Source organism: Myotis davidii, unplaced genomic scaffold (assembly GCF_000327345.1).
Source record: "Myotis davidii unplaced genomic scaffold, ASM32734v1 scaffold944, whole genome shotgun sequence".
In the NCBI taxonomy this organism is placed as follows: Eukaryota; Metazoa; Chordata; class Mammalia; order Chiroptera; family Vespertilionidae; genus Myotis; species Myotis davidii.
Genome location: NW_006296283.1, coordinates 3,782 through 22,175, shown reverse-complemented (window position 1 = coordinate 22,175; position 18,394 = coordinate 3,782). Strand labels below are relative to the sequence as shown.

General features: G+C 46.5%; 1 protein-coding gene across 1 annotated transcript; it reads left to right on the top strand.

The window, feature by feature from the left end:
* The first annotated feature begins 3,930 nt into the window (after positions 1 to 3,930).
* LOC102755774 (protein Wnt-5b) lies at positions 3,931 to 11,690 on the top strand. The gene is made up of 3 exons (XM_006771316.2): positions 3,931 to 4,140; positions 6,074 to 6,321; positions 11,311 to 11,690. The coding sequence occupies exons 1-3, from the start codon at positions 4,064 to 4,066 to the stop codon at positions 11,688 to 11,690; spliced, it is 705 nt and encodes a 234-aa protein (XP_006771379.2). The 5' UTR covers positions 3,931 to 4,063.
* The last annotated feature ends 6,704 nt before the right edge of the window (positions 11,691 to 18,394 follow it).

Here is an 18,394-nt window from a genome sequence, read left to right as displayed (position 1 = left end):
CTATAATTGAAACTCTGTTGCCGTCACTGGCACCCTAAGCTCTGAGGCCATGGCTGGCTGAAAGCAGGTATCTGGGGTTTGTTTAGCTTCTATAATTGAAACATTGTTGCTTCCGGAGCTGGGTTTTGTTTAGCTTCTATATTTGTAACATAGTTGCTTAGAGTTGCAGCTCAGAGGCTGGCAGCCGTAGGCGGGGAACGTTGGAGTCCTCTGTCACCGAAGCAAGCAAGCTTTATGTTCACTTTAAGCTACCTGGCTGCCGGCCGCCATCTTGGCTGGCAGTTAATTTGCATATTTCCCTGATTAGCCAAAGGGAAGGGTAGCGGTCGTATGCTAATTACCATGTTTCTCTTTTATTAGATAGGATATAATCTGTTTGTATGTTCACCATCCCATTTATCCCTCCTTTACCCTCTTCTACCCCTCACCCCTTTTCCCTCTGGTAATCCCCATACTGTTGTCTGTGTCTATGAGTTTGTGTGTGTGTGTGTGTGGGGGGGGGGTGTTTGTGTGTGTGTTTTGTTTTGTATTTTTGCTTAATCACATCACCTTTTTCACCAGCCCCCCTCCCACTCCCCTCTAACAGTTGCCAGCCTGTTTTCTGTATCTATGAGTCTGTTTCTATTTTGTTTGTTTGTTTATTTTACTCATTAGATTCTACACATAAGTGAAATTACATGGTATTTTTCTGTCTCTGACTGGCTTATTATGCCTTATTCTTGATTCTAGTCCCTGCTTGATGTTTTTCTCATAATATTCACAGAACCTAACATATATGTACAGTTGAATCATGAAAAATATGGATGTGAACTGCGCAGGTCCACTTATACACAGATTTTTTTCAATAAATACTCTAAATGTATTTTCTCTTCCTTATGATTTTAATAATATCTTCTTTTCTCTAGCTTACTTTATTATCAGAATATAGTATATAATACATGTAACATACATAATATGCGTTAATCGACTATTTATGTTCTTGGTAAGATTTTCCATAAATAGTAGGCTACTAGTAGTTAACTTTTAGGGGAGTCAAAAGTTATAGATTTTGGACTGGGTGGGGGGTCGGTGCCCCTATCCCTGCCTGAATTTATTTGTTCATTCCTATCTCTGGTGCTTAGAGCAGTAACTGGGACACATGAGGCCACTCCTGGATATTGGATTAATGAATTTATTGCGCAAATGAATGGCTGAATGAAGAAACAGAGCAGATGCATCTGATCAGCCCATGAGGGCCCTGTGGAGGTCCCCACGACGGAGAATGTTGCATCTCCCCATGCCTGCAACCTCCCAGTCACTACCGAAGAAGAGAGGCCCTGGATTCTCTCTTACTTAACTGTTGGTGGCTCTGCAATGACGCCTCTCATAGGAAAGAGAAACTATTTAGTTTTGGGGGGAGACTCTAGTTATTACCAAGGCGGCAAAAAGAATTCGCCCTGCCTTTTGGATAATTGCTAGACCTATTTCCCCACACAAGGAACAGTCTCCCTGGTTGAGACCTGCTGTGAAACTCAGCAGTGGCCCACAAACAGGGCCTCTGATGTGTCCGACTCATTAAGACCAAACCATCAGTCCCCACACATTTTCCTTCCTCCCCAGTCCCGCTGAGGCAAGAAGTTTCCATTCTGCCCACCTAGTGAAACCAGTCACCAGCATCACCTTTCTCCTCCCAGCTCTGCCCGAGGAAATGAAAGACTGTAAAGGAGGGTGGGCGAGGCCGGTGGTTGGGTGACCACTCAGAGGGGGGCTCGCATCTGGAAGGCAGAGAAAGAGGCCACCATACGTGCTAGAGTCTTTTTCTTTCTTTTTTAAGTTTTTAAAATCTTTTTTAATGAGAGTTTGATGGAAAGCACAAGTTGGTAGGCGGATGCTAGGAGTGAGCCTGTCTTAGTTTATGTTTATAAAGCACGGAGGGGCGGGGTTCGCAGCTTTTGGAAGTTTGGCCTTAGCTCACCTGTCAGCCTGGCACTGGGGTGTCAAAGCCACAGCGACTGTTAGCTGGCACTGACTCCCGTCCTTGGCTCAGAAACAGTGGCTCCCAGTGTGGTCTCGGCTGCACCTAGGACTTGCAGAGCCAGAGATGTCCCAGGGGCCGGGTGAAAGGGTGTGACAATGAGAGACACTGGTGTGAGGGAGAATCCGTGGGGATAAGGAGTGTCACCAGCTGGAGAAAGAGCTCAGCTATCTGGATGGAAATGTGTGAGGATGTGTGTCAGTGGGAGTAGGGGTTTTGCAGGAGGCTTGGTGGTGGGCTGGCCATGTGGGTGGGAGGGAGGTGTGGGCAGGGAGGAGGGCCACAGGGAGTAGGGGCAGCTCTGACTCTCGAGTCCCCAAGAAGGACTGGTAGGTGGAGCTGAGGATGTTTGGACAAGGAGATTCTTTGAAGCTTTTCTCTTGTCCTCCCTACTCTGGACCTGGTCCCCTCCCCTCCATAAAGCCATTAGCTTCTGGTGCCAGCCCTATCTCTGCTCCATCTCTCTTGGTTCCAGTCAGTGCATTCACAGACCTTCTGCCCTCGGGGACGGGGAGGATTTATGGGGGGTAGAGGTTAGAGGGGGAGGGGGCATCCTTTAGAGGAGGGGAAGGTCGGTTTGGGAAGTAGGGTGTGGGGAGCTGTTAGTCCACTGGGCTAGGGACAGGATCATTTCCGAGCTTGCTCTGCATGACAAAGGGGAAGGAGCAAGTTTTTGCTTTGATCTGCCCCCTGCCGACCTCACACACCTGCCTGTTGATGCCCCGGCCCCAGCTAAGACCTGGAGGAGAAAAACCGAAAGGGGGTGGGGATAGGTTGTGGCCCAGCTTCCCTGGATCTAGCTCAGGCCACCTTCCTTTCTTGGTGGCCCCAGGACAAAAATATCTGCCAGGCTGATGACCCAAAGCACCTGCCGCCCCCTCCCGGAGAGCCTGGCGACCCAGAACTGCGCGGTGAGGTGGGGGTGGGGTGGGGAGGGGGCGGTGGGAGCGTGTGTTTGTGTGTGTAAGGTTGGAGGTGTTAAGGGGTCGTGGGAAGAAGACTCGCTAGGACTGAGGGGTCACGCCCTGGATGGCAGCTCCGGGGGAGACGAGGTGAGGGTGAGTTGGAGGGGTGCGTGTTTACAGACTTGCTCCAGGATCCAGAAGCTGGATTTTCTGTAGGTTTTCGGGGACTCCAGGAAAGGTGTTTGCGGGAACACAGGCCTAGGTGGTAGTTACAAAAAGCTGCGGGAGGGTAAAGATGCGGAGGCTCTCCTGCCACAAGGGAAGGGGTTGATGCTCGGCACAGATGTTCGAGGCAAGGGGTGCAGATGAGGGGCAGCAGGGGCTCCCATTCTGCTGTAGGTGCTGCTGGGACACAGGGCCCCTGAGCACGGGGGAGGGATGAGGGCCACCCAGGGAGGCACGCCCCAGCCTCCAGAGCTTTAGGGCCCCGGCCTGCTGGAGGCTTTTACATTTCTCAGAGAAGCTGCCCTCTGAGAAAGTGAAAAGTCCTTGCCTTCTCCCTGCTGTTATTCCTGGTAAACAGCTTCTGGGGTTTGGAAAACTTGTTTCGAGGGAGAAGGTTACAGATTGAGAGGGAAACTCCTGTTTGGCTGTCAGTTGGTTTTTAGCGCCACAAAAGAGCGTGGTGGCCAGAGACATCCACCTCTGGCAGGAGTGAGAGGTAAAGAGGAGGGCGATGGGTGGTTCTCGCTCTGGAAGGGCAGACGCGCATTGCATCAGTGCTGCATAGCACATGCTCTGTTCTTGAAGTGGTGTGTTTTCAGTTCTCTCTTCTAGTTTCTCAGCTTGTATTTCCTTTGGAATTAGGCCTCGAGTGGGGTCTTCGCAGTTTGGGGTAAGAGACATCAAGGCAACCCTATGGTGAGATGAACAGTACGAACTGGAGGTTGGAAAGAGGCTGCATTTCTTTGGGAGAAAGTGATGTTAGATCCAGCCCAGAGCTCACCCTATCTGCCGGTCCTCTGCTATCTATTGCATTTCCACATTGATTCTCCTTCCATTTCTGTTTTCTCAGGGAGCCCAGTTTTGGAAGCTGGCAGTCCCAGGGGTCTTCCCAGGACACTGGGGAGGGCTGAGGCCGACCATGCCAGGCCTGCTGCTGCTCGCTGCTGCGCTGCTCTCCAGCTGGGCTCAACTCCCAGCCGAAGCCAGCTCCTGGTGGTGAGTGAGAGGGGCTGAAGTCCTACTCTACAACCTACGCCTCCTTTGGTAATTGAAATGTGGAGAAGGTCACGGTGGGTCGTGATCATTCCTGTATTCATAGGAATCCTAAGGCCCTCTTTTATCCCAGGAAACCTAGCACAGCCCTTTTTCTCTCTCAAGCCCCCAGAAGTAAAGGTTCCACAGGATAAAGGATTCGTTCATTTGGCTTTTTCTCTGATCCTGTCTGCATTCCCCCGTTCCTGGCTGTACCACCATTTCTAGGGGTGGTTGAAAATATCTCTTTTGTTGCTATTGGATGATTTTTATTTTATTTATTTTTTGCTGGTAGGGGCAAGAAGAGTAGAATTTCTATTTTATAAGTCTGATGACAAGATGAGGGATTTGTAGGATCATGTGTGTCTTTCTTTTTGTCTTTTAAAGACTATTGTCATTGCCAAGTCAACATGGAAATGGCAGGCACTCACCACCTGTTTTGCACAGACTGTGCCCTGTTCAAATTTTTACTCAGATGGCAAATGTACAGCCTTTTCATCTAACTTAACACTTTATTGTGTCTGGTGGGTGATGAGCTGAAGGGAGAGCCCTTGAACTGATTAACAGTGGATTAAGGGATGTGTGGGTCAGAAAGGGAAGTGAAAACATTTAGAATATATTGCAATGCATGTAAATTGGATTAGATTTTAAAGGCATAAGGGGAAGTTCTATTTAAGGCAGCGGTTCTCAACCTGTGGGTCTTGACCCCTTTGGGGGTCGAACGGCCCTTTCACAGGGGTCGCTAAGACCATTGGAAAACACATATAATTACATATTGTTTTGTGATTAATCACTATGCTTTAATTATGTTCAATTTGTAACAATGAAAATACATCCTGCATATCAGATACTTACATTATGATTCATAACAGTAGCAAAATTACAGTTATGAAGTAGCAACGAAAATAATTTTATGGTTGGGGGTCACCACAACATGAGGAACTGTATTAAAGGGTTGCGGCATTAGGAAGGTTGAGAACCACTGATTTAAGGGAATGTATTGCTTTCTATCACACATCCTGCATTTAGGCCAAAGTGAACCAATCACTCCTACTCCTTGAATAAGTCACGTGCTCTCCTGTTGGCTCTTTTTGCCCTCTGCCTCAAATGAATATAGCCTTCCCTTGTCTGGCTCATTCTCCTCCTGCCCCACACGCTTTAAGAGCCAGCTCACAGTCTAGCCATCTCCTTATGAAACTCCTCCCAGCCCAGGCTGGGTAGGAGCATTGTCCCATACATCGGGAGGTCTCGGGTTCGTTTCCCTGTCTGGTTCACCCCTGGCTTCAATCGGGGCACGTGCAGGAGGCAACTGCACGTTTCTCTCTCTCTCTTTCTCCCTCCATTCCCCTCTCTCTAAAAATCCATGAAAATGTTCGTAAGTGAAGATTTAAAAAATATAAATTTAAAAGTAAATAATTGTTTTTTTAAAAAGCTCCTCTCCCAGCTGGAAGAACTCTTCCTCTATCTGCTCACTCTGGGTCCAGAAGCTCAAATCTGCCTTTGGCATCTGATATCTCACATGTCGTCACCTGTGTTTGTGCTTCAGTTTCCCCAATTTTCTTTATTGGTTTCAGTGAGGGAGAAAGAGAAGCGAGAAAGAGAGACATTGATGTGAGAGAAACACGCCAATCGGTTGCCTCTGGTAGGCACCCTGACCAGGGATCGAACCCACAACGTAGGTATGTCCTGACGGGAATTGAACCCAAGACCTTACAGCATACTGGCATGACTGTTCAACCAATCGAGCCACATTGGCCAGGGCTCCTCAATTTCCTTTCCCAGCCCTCATTGCACGATCTTATTCACAGAAAGCACTCAGCAAATGTGTTGGAGGAATGACTTACTGCTGCACGCAGGCGTGTGCTCACTCCTTTCCCCTTTCTGAATTGCTGTGTAGGTCGCTAGCTATGAACCCAGTGCAGAGACCTGAGATGTTCATCATTGGTGCCCAGCCTGTGTGCAGCCAGCTTCCTGGGCTCTCCCCGGGCCAGAGAAAGCTGTGCCAGTTGTACCAGGAGCACATGGCCTACATAGGGGAGGGAGCCAAGATGGGCATCAAGGAGTGCCAGCACCAGTTCCGGCAGCGGCGGTGGAACTGCAGCACCGTGGACGATGCCTCTGTCTTTGGGAGGGTCATGCAGATAGGTAAGCAGCCACAGCCCAGGCTCGGCTGAAGGAGCTGTGCTCACCTGGCCTGGGTGCAAGCATGCTCTCCCAGGATGGGGCAGAGAGCCCATCTGGGTATCTAACTGGGTTTTCTCATGGCTTGGAATTGGCCTGCAAGCGGGGAGGGAGATGCACGCAGACAGCAGTGTCTCAGAGGATGTGTTAGCCGCACAGCTCAATGCTCAGCTAACCCTCTCTTCCAGCTGCGCCCTGTCTGGGCAGCCAGCGTGACTCACTCTGGGAAGGGCTTAGAGCATCTGAGTTGAGTTAGAACTGGGAAACTGCCCACCACCAGGGCCCTTTGTCTCATTCAGCACAAGGGCCTCCTTTGAGAGCCTTGCCCTGGATGTCTGTATGCGTTTTGCCTCTTTCACTTGGACTCTAAGAGAGATAGAAGCTTGGGGCCAAATTGGTGATAGCTGTCATTAATCCAACCCAGATCCAGCCCTGGCTTCTACATTGAAAGTGTGTGTGTGTGAAAGTGGGGGCAGGGGACAGACTGAAAAAGAAAGATGAGAGGGCCACTCTCCCCAGATTTCTGTTCTCTCCCCTCTCCCACTCCTGGTCTAGGATTCTTTTGCTGCCCTATTGCTTAGATGGAGGTGTGATCTGGGGTCTAATTGTTTTAGGTCCTTTTGAAATGTAATTCTCCTCTCCCTGGCAAGAAATTGAGAAATCCGGCCTTATTCTACAGGGTTTTATCCCCAGGGCCATAAAAGGAAGGTGTTAGAGCCCTGAAGTCCCTATCTCACATTCTCTCAGGACAGCTTCCCCTCAAAAGGCATTCTGGAGTTACCCAAGGCTTCAGTTTTCCCAAAGAATGATTTTAGCAGCAGGGAGTTAGGGAGTTGAGATTCCATTCCTCTGTATACTTGGCAGCCCCTCCCCCGCCCCCTTGACCTCTTTCCTCTCCCTCCCCTACCACATATGGAGAAGTAAGGACCAGGGGAAAGTACACTTTGAACCTCACTTCTCTCTTCCTTCAGTGTCAACTCGAGATTCACAAGAGGATGCGCATGTTCTCATGGCAGTCTTACTGGACTTGAGGGTTAAGAATGGACTTGAGGGTTAAGTGAGATTTGGTGATAATTTATCAATTCTTCTCAAATATACTTAGTATCTGTCCCTTCTCCCTGGTAAAGATCTTGGCCAGCAGCACCCTCTGTCCTGGGTTTCTAGTGAGGGCACAAGGATGGCCAAGCATGGAGAGAGGCACCCCCTAATCACTTGAAGGGAATAACCTAATGTATGCCTGATGTTGGCCAGATCCTTTCCATGTGTTGTTCTGTTTGAGTGAAGGCCAAAAAATGAGACTTTACTTTTTTACTTTAGAAAGAAAAGGGTTGGCAGGAGTAGGAACTCTGCTGGGTACAGGTTTGCATGGTGGAGTGGCTTGTGAAAGTAGACCCTATTCCGTTACGAATGGAACCTCCTGTCTGCCTTATTTTCACCGTTCCTTTTTGTAGCTTCCCTGCAGGCTTATGCTACCTGGGAAGCTGTCCTCCATTCCTCCCCTGGTGAGGCCTCTCACTGCTGTCTTGTGTGTGACTTCCAAAGAGCCCTTCCTTCTTTGAAGCGGCTGCAGAGCAGCTCAGGGGGAGCCTTTGGCCTGTCACTGAGAGGAGCATGGAGGCACCTTCCTGACAGTTGGAACAGAGAGGGCATCATATTGTCCTGCTGTCTCCTGTCGTCCTACTAGGGTAAGGTCTCTTTAGTAGCTGCTGGTTTAATAGCCTTTTTCCTTGATATGATTTGGGTTTCCACTCTGAATTGTTTCATATATAGACACACTTCCCCCGTTCTTACCCATTCTTGCTTTCTGAGAGGAGCACTAGAAGCCTTACTTACCAAGCTTACGTGAGACCTAAATGCTGCCCATGAAGGCAGAGCCGCCTGCACTCAGGACCTAATGAAGCCCCGGCCGAAAGAGGCAGAATGACTGCACGAGACAGCTGATTCACTCAGGACAGGTTAGGATCCCAAGCCACGCTGATAGGCGAGGGCCCTCAGAGCACGTAGTGGCTGCGATATCACGCTCAGCCTCAGGTACACTATTTTAAAAGGCAATTCTGAGAGGGGTGATTCAGCTCTAAAAAACATGTTTGCTAAAGAATGGAAGAAGAAATCAGACATATGTAGCTTGGAAAAGAGAATGCATAAAAGGCATCTTAGTTGTTTTCAAATACTGAAGGGCTGTCATATGGAAAAGGGATTAGATGGTGCCTCTCCAGCAGGCAGAAGTTATAAGGAAGCCTAGTTCAGCGTAATATAAGAATGCTCTGGTGATTAGAGTCACTACAGAAGGGGAAATGGGTTGCCTTGAGATCCCAACCCACTTCTCTGAGGAATGCTATAAAAGGAATGCTCACCGTGGGTGGAATGTGGCTCTGGACTGCAGCTTCAGAGGCTCCTTCCTGCCCAGGAGCCAGGTCAGGGGCTGACGCCCCATTCTGGGAAGACTTCTCAGGCATGACTCCCTGCTTCCTAAGATCCTCTTACATCCTGGGAGCTCACGCTCATAGTCTGACTCCCCCAGACCGGATAGGCCCTGGCCTCTGGCAGTGGTTCAGCGCTGATTCAGATGTTAAGCCTGATCGCTGAGTCATGGGTGTGACTTCCTGCATCCCTGGGTTTTCTTGGGCTACTCCTGACCAGAAGCTGGCCCCTGGTTGAGAAAAACGAATTTTCCAGTGTGGTCTGGTTGCAAACTTCACTGTGTTGGCTCTGTTGGCTAATGAGTTTGCCAACCACTGGACTAGATAATCAAAACATAGGGCAGGGGTCCTCAAACTACGGCCCGCGGGCCACATGCGGCCGCCAAAAACATTTATCCGGCCCACCGGGTGTTTTTGCCGCCGCTGCCTGTTGCTTAGCAGCCGACTAGTTTTTTTTTTAAAACTATAGTCCGGCCCTCCAACGGTCTGAGGGACAGTGAACTGGCCCCCTGTTTAAAAAGTTTGAGGACCCCTGATAGGGTAAGGTGATCACTCTAGACCTACTAGTTACAGACTGCTTCCTTCTCCACCTGCCAAGACAGAATTGTGGTGTGTCTACTTCTGACCATGGAGAGCAGAAATTCTGTCTGGTTTAATAGCTAAGATCAGGATTGAATCCCAGTTTCCTGCTAAAAAGCCACTCTCTTCCTTCCATTACTGAGTCTATATGAATGTTATTTCTTATAACAACTTTATTGAAATATAAAGTACTATACAGCTCAGTGTATATTCACAAGATTGTGCAATGAGCACTACTATCTAATTCTAGAACCCTGTAAAGAAATTGCATACCCATTAGAGATCACTCTTCATTTCTCTCCCCTTCTCCCCAAACCCTAGGTAACCACTAATCTTTCTGTCTTTATGAATTTTCATATTATGAACATTTCATATCAATGGGGTCATACAATATGTGGCCTTTTATATGAGGTTCAGTATAGACACAAAATGCTAAGTGATCACTTAGCATAATAATTTCAAGATTCATCCATATTCTGCCTCTACTTAATTAATTTTTTAATAAAATATGTTTTTAAAATATGTTTTCATTGATTTTTAGAGAAAGAGGAGGGGAGGGGGGAGAGAGAGAGAGAGAGAGAGAGAGAGAGAGAGAGAGAGAAACATTGATGTGAGAGAGAAATTTCGATGGGTTGCCTTCTGTATGCACCTCAACCGGGGATTGAACCTACAACCAGGTATTAAACCCACAACCGGGTCATGTACCCTGACCAGGAATCGAACTGGCAACCCTTTGGTGCATGGAATGACAACCAACTGAGCCACACCAACCAGGACTGTACTTATTACTTTTTATGACTAAATAATATCCCATTGTATGGATAAGACCACCTTTTGTTTACCCATTTACCTGCTGATGGACAATATGAGTTTTGTGGGTTTTTTTTTTTTTTTAGCATTTTGGCTGTTATAAATAATGTTACAGTGAACATTCATATATAAGTTTTTATGTAGACAGATGTTTTCCTTTATCTTGGATATATTTTAGGAGTGGAATTGCAGGGTCATGTGGTAATGCTATGTTTGAGGAGCTGCCAGACTGTTTCCAAAGCAGCTGTACCATTGAACATTCCCATCAGCAATATATGAGGGTTCCAGTTTTTCTATATTCTCCCCAACTTGCTAGCTGTCATATTGATGATAGCCATACTCATGCGTGTGAAGTGGTGTCTCATTGCGATTTTGATTTGCATTTCCCTGGTGGCTGAGTATTATTTTTTGTAAACATTTTTATTGAATTAGAGCATATATCGTGTGAATTTTCAAGTGGTTCACTACAGCAATAGAGGAACACAGTTCAGCTTTTCTACTAGAAATGATCTGGGTATTGGGAGAGACCTGCTGAGGGTCCCATAGATGTGGTTCCCAGTGCTTGGGAGTTGGGAAGCAGTGTGGACCCTGCGGAAGACCCGGAGTCAGCTTGGATGATTCTGGATGTTGTAATTCTAGTTCACGCTCTACTCCTGCTCCCTGCCTCTGTCCACCTAGATGTTGGTAGCAATAAAAGACAGATGTGTGGCTCATAGAGTGAAACATTGCCATCTGTAAGGGAGAGATGTTTGTGAGAATAGAGTCCTGTTCTTAGTCCCATGATTGCTATTTAGTCTCATTCTCTTGGTCTCAGGTGTTTCCTAAATTCCTCAGTGTCCGCTCTCTCCTGCATTGGGTTCTTCTGCCTCCTAGGAACCTACTGGTCATGTAAACTTCTGAAATGGGTGTTAGTGTAAGCCAAGGACTGCGGGGGAGTCACTCTATTTGGTATATCCTAGGGCAGAGTAGGTAAATTTCAGCTCATAATCAAGAGACGTTTCAAACCATTAGAGTCATGGGAAGTGAAAGGCCACTCCTGGGAGTGCTACGCTGTGGCTGTGGCCATGGGTCTCGAGGAGGCAGGGGGGAGGAAGCCTCCACTAGAGAGCTGACCTCCTCCGCCCCATCTTGCCTTGTCTTGCAGGGAGCCGGGAGACGGCCTTCACCTATGCTGTGAGTGCCGCGGGGGTGGTGAACGCCATCAGCAGGGCCTGCCGAGAGGGTGAGCTGTCCACATGTGGCTGCAGCAGGACAGCGCGGCCCAAGGACCTTCCCCGGGACTGGCTGTGGGGCGGCTGTGGGGACAACGTGGAGTACGGCTACCGGTTTGCTAAGGAGTTTGTGGATGCCCGGGAGCGGGAGAAGAACTTTGCCAAGGGATCGGAGGAGCAGGGCCGGGTGCTTATGAACCTGCAGAACAACGAGGCGGGTCGAAGGGTGAGCTGGACCTCGTCCCCCATCCCCACCCCTCCCCACACACCGCAGACCAACGGGGCTGTCCCTGGGCTGAGCTCCGAGCTGTGACCTGGCCATGGAAGAAGGGGTTGGCCAGCTTAGGGAGATTCTTACAACTGCCCACCTAGATGCCCACATTATTGAACTAATCCCTTTCAAAAGCGTCCATTGCTCAACCGGCACGTGCACTTGTCATTTTTTTAACCTTGTTTCTCCACAGTACATCTGTCCCTACAGGGCAGTGATGGCGAACCTTTTGAGCTCGGCGTGTCAGCATTTTGAAAAACCCTAACTTAACTCTGGTGCTGTGTCACATATAGAAATTTTTTGATATCTGCAACAGTAAAACAAAGATTTATATTTTTGATATTTATTTTATATATTAAATGCCATTTAACAAAGAAAAATCAACCAAAAAAATGAGTTCGCCTGTCACCTCTGACACGCGTATCATTGGTTCGCCATCACTGCTATAGGGCTTAGTTGCAATCTTATGATCAGCATTTCAGGCATAAGGAATGGAGTTCTTGTCTTGACTGGCCCTCTTGTAATTTGAACAGATGGGATGAATGGAAGTTTAGGCTGTTAGACCTCGTCTAGGGTTTTTGATTTTTTAATTTTATTGATTTTTTTTTTTTTTGAGAGAAAGGGAAGGAGAGAGAGAAAGAGAGCAAGAGAGAAATGTGAGAGAGAAACATTGAACAGCTGCTTCCCACACACATCCCAATAGGACATTGAGCCCAAAACCTGGGTATGTGCCCCAAACAGGAATTGAACTCATCACCCCTTGGTGCACATGACCACACTCCAACCAACTGAGTCACACTGGCCAGGGATAGGGTTTATGATTTCTTAAAGATTTAGGTAAAAGAGAGCTGACTTAAGAGCTGCCATCATCTAATCCAGAAACCCAGTCCAAAAGCTCATTTAGGTCTAATGGCAAATACTTGTGTGAGGGGAGTTTTACATGTAAGTGGAAGTGTGAAGGACAAACCATTCTTTGCAGATAGTCTCACCAATCACTGGTAAGATATGACATTCTCTGAGCCTGTTTCAGTAGAAACTAAACTGGAGGTTTAGAGGTGAGCTTGCTTTATTGTATGTGCAGAGCCTAATTGGGCAACAGCATTAGATTGCCTTTATGGTGTTCTGGGAGTACATGCCAGCTCTTCCTGTACCTTGTTCATAAACACCCCACCTTTGGGCACATGCTCTGGACTCCTCTTTCCTGTGTTGCGCTGTGAGGCCCCTGCCCCAGGAAATGGCGGCGGGGGGGGGAGGGGTGCTCTCCCAATACAGCCATTGTGGGAGGAGTGTGGACTTGTATACAGGTCTCCCTGTAAACAGGTCTGAGTGCTGGTGGTGGGACACCCTTCTGACATAGGGGCAGAGGGTCGCAGACCTCTCACAGACTTCTTTCTGGGAGTGTTGGCCACACTCAGGACTGTATCAAGTCGGCTGGCTCCGTGTCCAGGCCAGGGACTTTAGTTAGAGCAGAGATAAGCTAATTGAAAAACGAGAGCGGAGACCTGGCCTGTGTGGCTAAGTGGTTGAACATCAACCTATGAACCAGGAGGTAGCGGTTTGATTCCCGGTCAGGGCACATGCCCGGGTTGCGTTGCGGGCTCCATTCCCAGTAGGGGGCGTGCAGGAGGCAGCCGATCAATTATTCTCTCTCATCATTGATGTTTCTATCTCTCTCTCCCTTCTACACTGAAATCAATAAAAATACATTTAACAGCAGCAACAACAACAGTAAAGAGAGAAGAGGTTTCTTGAGAAGAAATAAATCCAGAAATTTAATGTTGGTTAATTGATGATTGGGTAACAGCATATGAATATATTTCTAAAAATGTGTTTACATCTCAATTAAAAAATAAGTCATGTTTCATGGGAGAAAATAGCAAATACATGGGATTGGGAATGTGTTTTATATCAATCAGGATCTTGTGTTGTTGTCTTGGTAGCACATGGTACACTTGTGTAGACTTAGCATCACCAATAGTGTGACGTCAAGTAGAAATTAGAACTGGCCATTTGCCCAGTGTCTTGCTTATCTAGTGCATATCCTGAGGCCGATTTTCTTAAGCCACATGTGGGTGTCTGAGGGGTGGCATTGATCCATGGTGGCGTGAGAGGTCGTGGTCAGTGCTCTGAACTGTGTCTGTTATGGTATAATCCGGGGCAGAGAGACCAGAACTGTCTTAGGTGACAGTTTGTGCTGACAGTTCTGCAGGCATCTGTGGGGTTGCCTCTGTCTCCAGGACTTCCTTTCTGTTCAGCAGTCTGTTAGGCATTCCTTGAGTGTTTAACCACGACTGGAGAGAGATTGGGGAGAAAGGTTAAGATCTTCACTTTATCTCTCAAATGCCCAAATTTTATCCATTTGTCAAGATCTCAGATAGTAGTCTCTGCATCAGAACTGCAGTATAGCATTTGTACTTTTCCTGGGGTATGGCGTTCTCTGCCTCCTCTCATGGCCTGTAGGTTTCTGAGGACAGGGATCACCGGGTATGCGCATGTGAATGTGCAGATGAAAGTTCCCATATTGCTTCCTAGCAAAGGGTCAAATTCATGGAGGGCTGTTTCCTGTCTCTGCTCTGAGCTGTCCCTGGGGCATTGTGACAGATGTGGAGGTGACTAGGCATTCATCCTAATCTGGGCCCCATTTCAGTCACAGTCTTGACCCCACTTCTGCTGGCTCCTCATTTTATTGCCCTTAATTGTCTGTTTGTTTGTACTGGGCCCTTATCTTGGCAGCCCCTTCCCTTCCATCTGCCTCATCTGCAGTCACTTACACACCTTCCCCTGTCTGTCTCCCTGTCTTTGGCCCCCTTCCTCCACTTCTACACCTTTTTTATAGTGCTTTAGCTCTCCCTTTGCCTCTATCTGCTCCAGGTTGGGAATTCTTTTTCTCTTTTAATTGAATTTATTGGGATGACATTGGTTAATAAAATGATACAGGTTTGAGGTGTACAATTCTATAATACATCATCTGTATATTGCATTGTGTTTTCACCACCCAAAGTCAAGTCTCCTTCCATCACCATTCATCCCCTCTTTACCCTCTTCTACCTTTCCCCACGCCCATTTCCCTTTGGTAATCAGTGGCAATGAGGGTTTTTTTTTGTTTTTTTAATCTTTATTGTTGAAAGTATTACATCTGTCCCCCCCTTTTCCACATTGATCCTCTCCATCTTGCCCCCGCCCCCTACCCCAGGCCTTCACCACCCTATTGTGTGTCCATGTGTTATGCATATCCTATATAATAAAAGCCTAATATGCTAAGTGTCCCACTGTTCATTGGAACGTTTGACCAGTTGCTATTACACACACTGACCACCAGGGGCAAACACTCTGACCTGTAGGTTAGGTTGCTGCTGGGGTCCGGCCGATTGGGACTGGGCAACAGGGGCTGGACACGCCCTGGAGCCTTCCCGAGGTCCCTCCCTGGCCCCAATCATGCACCGGTGGGGTCCTGGATTATGAGAAGGCACAGGCCAGGCTGAGGGACCCCACCAGTGCACGTATCCATGCACTGGCTCGGTTTTGACCTAATCCCCTCAGAGCAGGCCAAGGGACCCCACCAGTGCACGAGTCCATGCACTGGGCTTCTAGTATGTATACAAGGTGTTTGGTTTATTACCTCCCACCATCCCCACCTTCCCTGTGAGATTCCCTACTCTGTTCCATGCTTCCATGTTTCTGGATCCACTCTATTCATCAGTTTGTTACTTAGATTCCACATATGAGTGACAACATGTGATATTTGTCTTTCTCTGACTTACTTATTTCACTTAGCATGATAGTCTCCCAGTCCCTCCATGCTGTCTAAAGGGTAAGAGATTCTTCTTTTTACTGCTGCATAGTATTCCATGGTATAAATGTTCCACAGCTTTTTTAATCTACTTGTCTACTGATGGGTACTTGGGCTGTTTCCATATCTTAGCTATTGTAAATTGTGCTGCTATGAACATAGGGGTGCATACATTTTTTCTGATTGATGTTTCAGGTTTCTTAGATATAGTCATAGAAGTGGGATAACTGGGGCAAATGGCAGTTCCATATTTAATTTTTTGAGGAAGCTCCATATTGTTTTCCATAATGGTTGCACCAGTCTGCATTCCCACCAGCAGGGTACTAGGGTTCCCTTTTCTCCATATTCTCACCAGCACTTGTCATTTGTTGATTTGTTGATGGTAGTCATTCTGACAGGTGTGAGGTGATACCTCATTATCCTTTTAATTTGCATCTTTCTGATGATCAGTGACTTTAAGCATTTTTTTTCATGTGTCTCTTGGCCATGTGTAGGTCCTCTTTGGAGAGGTGTCTATTTAGGTCATTTGCCCATTTTTTAACTGGATTGTTGGTCTTCCTTTTATTAAGTTGTATGAATTCTTTATGTATTTGGGATAGTAACCCTTTATCAGATATATCATTGCCAAATATGTTCTTTCATACAGTGGGCTCCCATTTTGTTTTGTTGATGGATTCCTTTGCTGTGCACAAGCTTTTTATTTTGATGTGGGCCTGCTTGTTTATTTTCTCCTTAGATTCCTTTGCCCTAGAAGATTTATCCATAAACATATTGCTACAAGAGATGCCTGAGATTTTTCAGCCTATGGTTTGTTTCTCCTAGGAATCTCATGGTTTTACGATTTACATTTAAGTGTCTTAATCATTTTGAGTTTATTCTTGTGTAGGGTGTAAGTTGGTGGTCTAGTTTCATTTTTTATTTTTTTGCATGTATCTCTTTAATTTTGCAAACACCATTTATTGAAGAGACTGTCTTAACTCCAATGTATGTTCTTGCCTCCTTTGTCAAATATTAATTGAGCATAATGGCTTGAGTCGATTTCTGGGGTCTCTGTTCTGTTCCATTGATCTACTATAAGCCTGTTTTTGTGCTAGTACCAGGCTGTTTTGATTGTGGTGGCTTTGTAGCATAACTTGAAATCTGGTATTCTGACTCCTTCAACTTGGTTCTTCTTTCTCAAGATTGCTATAGCTATTCAAGGTCTTTTTTTTGGCTCTATATAAATCTTTAGAGTATTTCTTCTAGATCAGTGAAATATGCTGTTGGTATTTTAATAGGTATTCCATTGAATCTGCAGATTGCCTTGAGTAGAATGGACATTTTAATTATGTTAATTCTACCAACCCATGAGCATAGTATATTTTTTCACATGTTTATATCTTCGTATATCTCTTTTTCAATGTCCTGTAGTTTTCCAATATAAGTCTTTTACCTCCTTGGTTTAGTTTATTCTTAAGTATCTTGATTTTTTTATTGTTGTTGTTGCAATGGTAAATGGGATTGTTTGTTTAGTTTCTCTTTCTGAGAATTCATTATTGGTGTATAAAAAGCCATTGATTTTTGGGTGCTGATTTTGTATGCTGCCACATTGCCAAATTCATTTATTGAATCTAGTAGTTTTTTTGGTGGAGACTTTAGGGTTTCTATGTCCAATATCATGTCATCCATGAATAATGAGAGTTTTATTTCCTCCTTTCCAATTTGGATGCCTTTTATTATTTCTTCCTCTCTGATTGCTGTGGCTAGGACTACCGGTACTATGTTGAATAGGAGTGGTGAAAGCAGACATCCTGTCTTATTCCTGTTATTAGGGGAAATGGTTTTAGTTTTTTTGCCCATTGAGTATGATGTTCGCTGTAGGTTTGTCATATTTGGCCTTTATCATATTGAGATATACTCTCTCTATTCCACTTCGTTGGAAGTTTTTATAAAAAATAGGTGTTGAGAGATTAAAATGGCGGCGGAGTAAGTGGATGCTACACAGACATGCTCCAAGGACCAAACTGGAATTACAACTAAAATACAGGAAAAATTCCTGAATAATCAATGGAAGACTCGCTGGAGAGAACCCTGACACCCAGGACAGAAAGTGGAAACCTCATGGAGACTGGTAGAGGGGCTGAGGTGTGAAAGGACTGGCTGGGCTTTCTCAGACAGCAATTGAAGTCCTGGAGAGATATCTCAGCTATGGAGGTTGCCACTGAGAACTTTGGGGTCTAATCCCCAAGCTGGGCCCCGCAGCAGAAAGCACCAGAACTGAAAAGGGTACTGACATACCATCTGGTTGTAGAAAAGCAGAAGGGTTCCTGCCTGCCAAGAAGAGACGGCTGGAAATGCAGGCACCCTCTTAAAGGGCCAATGCACAAAATTCATTGAGAAGCCACTCACCGTGTGCTCTGGGAGAGGAGACTGGAGCTGTGTGAGCAGAAGTCAGGATCCGGGATTCAGCATTTTTTTACTTCAAAATAAGATACATGCAGTGTGCATAGCAATTTGTTCATAGTTTTTTTTTAAACTATAGTCCGGCCCTCCAACGGTCTGAGGGACAGTGAACTGGCCCCCTGTTTAAAAAGTTTGAGGACCCCTGGTGTGGAGTTTCTGAGAGGCCTAATAAGAGACTGAGAATAACAACTAGCCTTCAGGCAGAATTACCCCACACTGTTGAAAAAAACTTAACAGACCTGTGGATAATTGCCTGAGGGCAATCTACACTAATAAAAGAGAAAAATGGTAATTGGCGTACGACGCTACCCTTTTCATTGGCTAATCAGGGCTATATGCAAATTAACTGCCAACTAAGATTGGCAGTTAACTGCCAACAAGATGGCGGTTAATTTGCATATGTAGGCACAATGCAGGGAGGCAAAAGGGAAAGCAGGAAGAAGCCCCCTGCCACTGACAGTGATCGGAAACCCAGGGGGGAGCTAAGAGCTGGGGGGCAGGGCAAAGGCCACGA

Coding starts and splice junctions, on each gene's coding strand:
- LOC102755774 (XM_006771316.2), top strand. CDS start 4,064: ATGCCAGGCCTGCTGCTGCTCGCTGCTGCGCTGCTCTCCAGCTGGGCT. Junction 4,141..6,073: donor GCCGAAGCCAGCTCCTGGTG/GTGAGTGAGAGG, acceptor ATTGCTGTGTAG/GTCGCTAGCTATGAACCCAG. Junction 6,322..11,310: donor TGGGAGGGTCATGCAGATAG/GTAAGCAGCCAC, acceptor CTTGTCTTGCAG/GGAGCCGGGAGACGGCCTTC.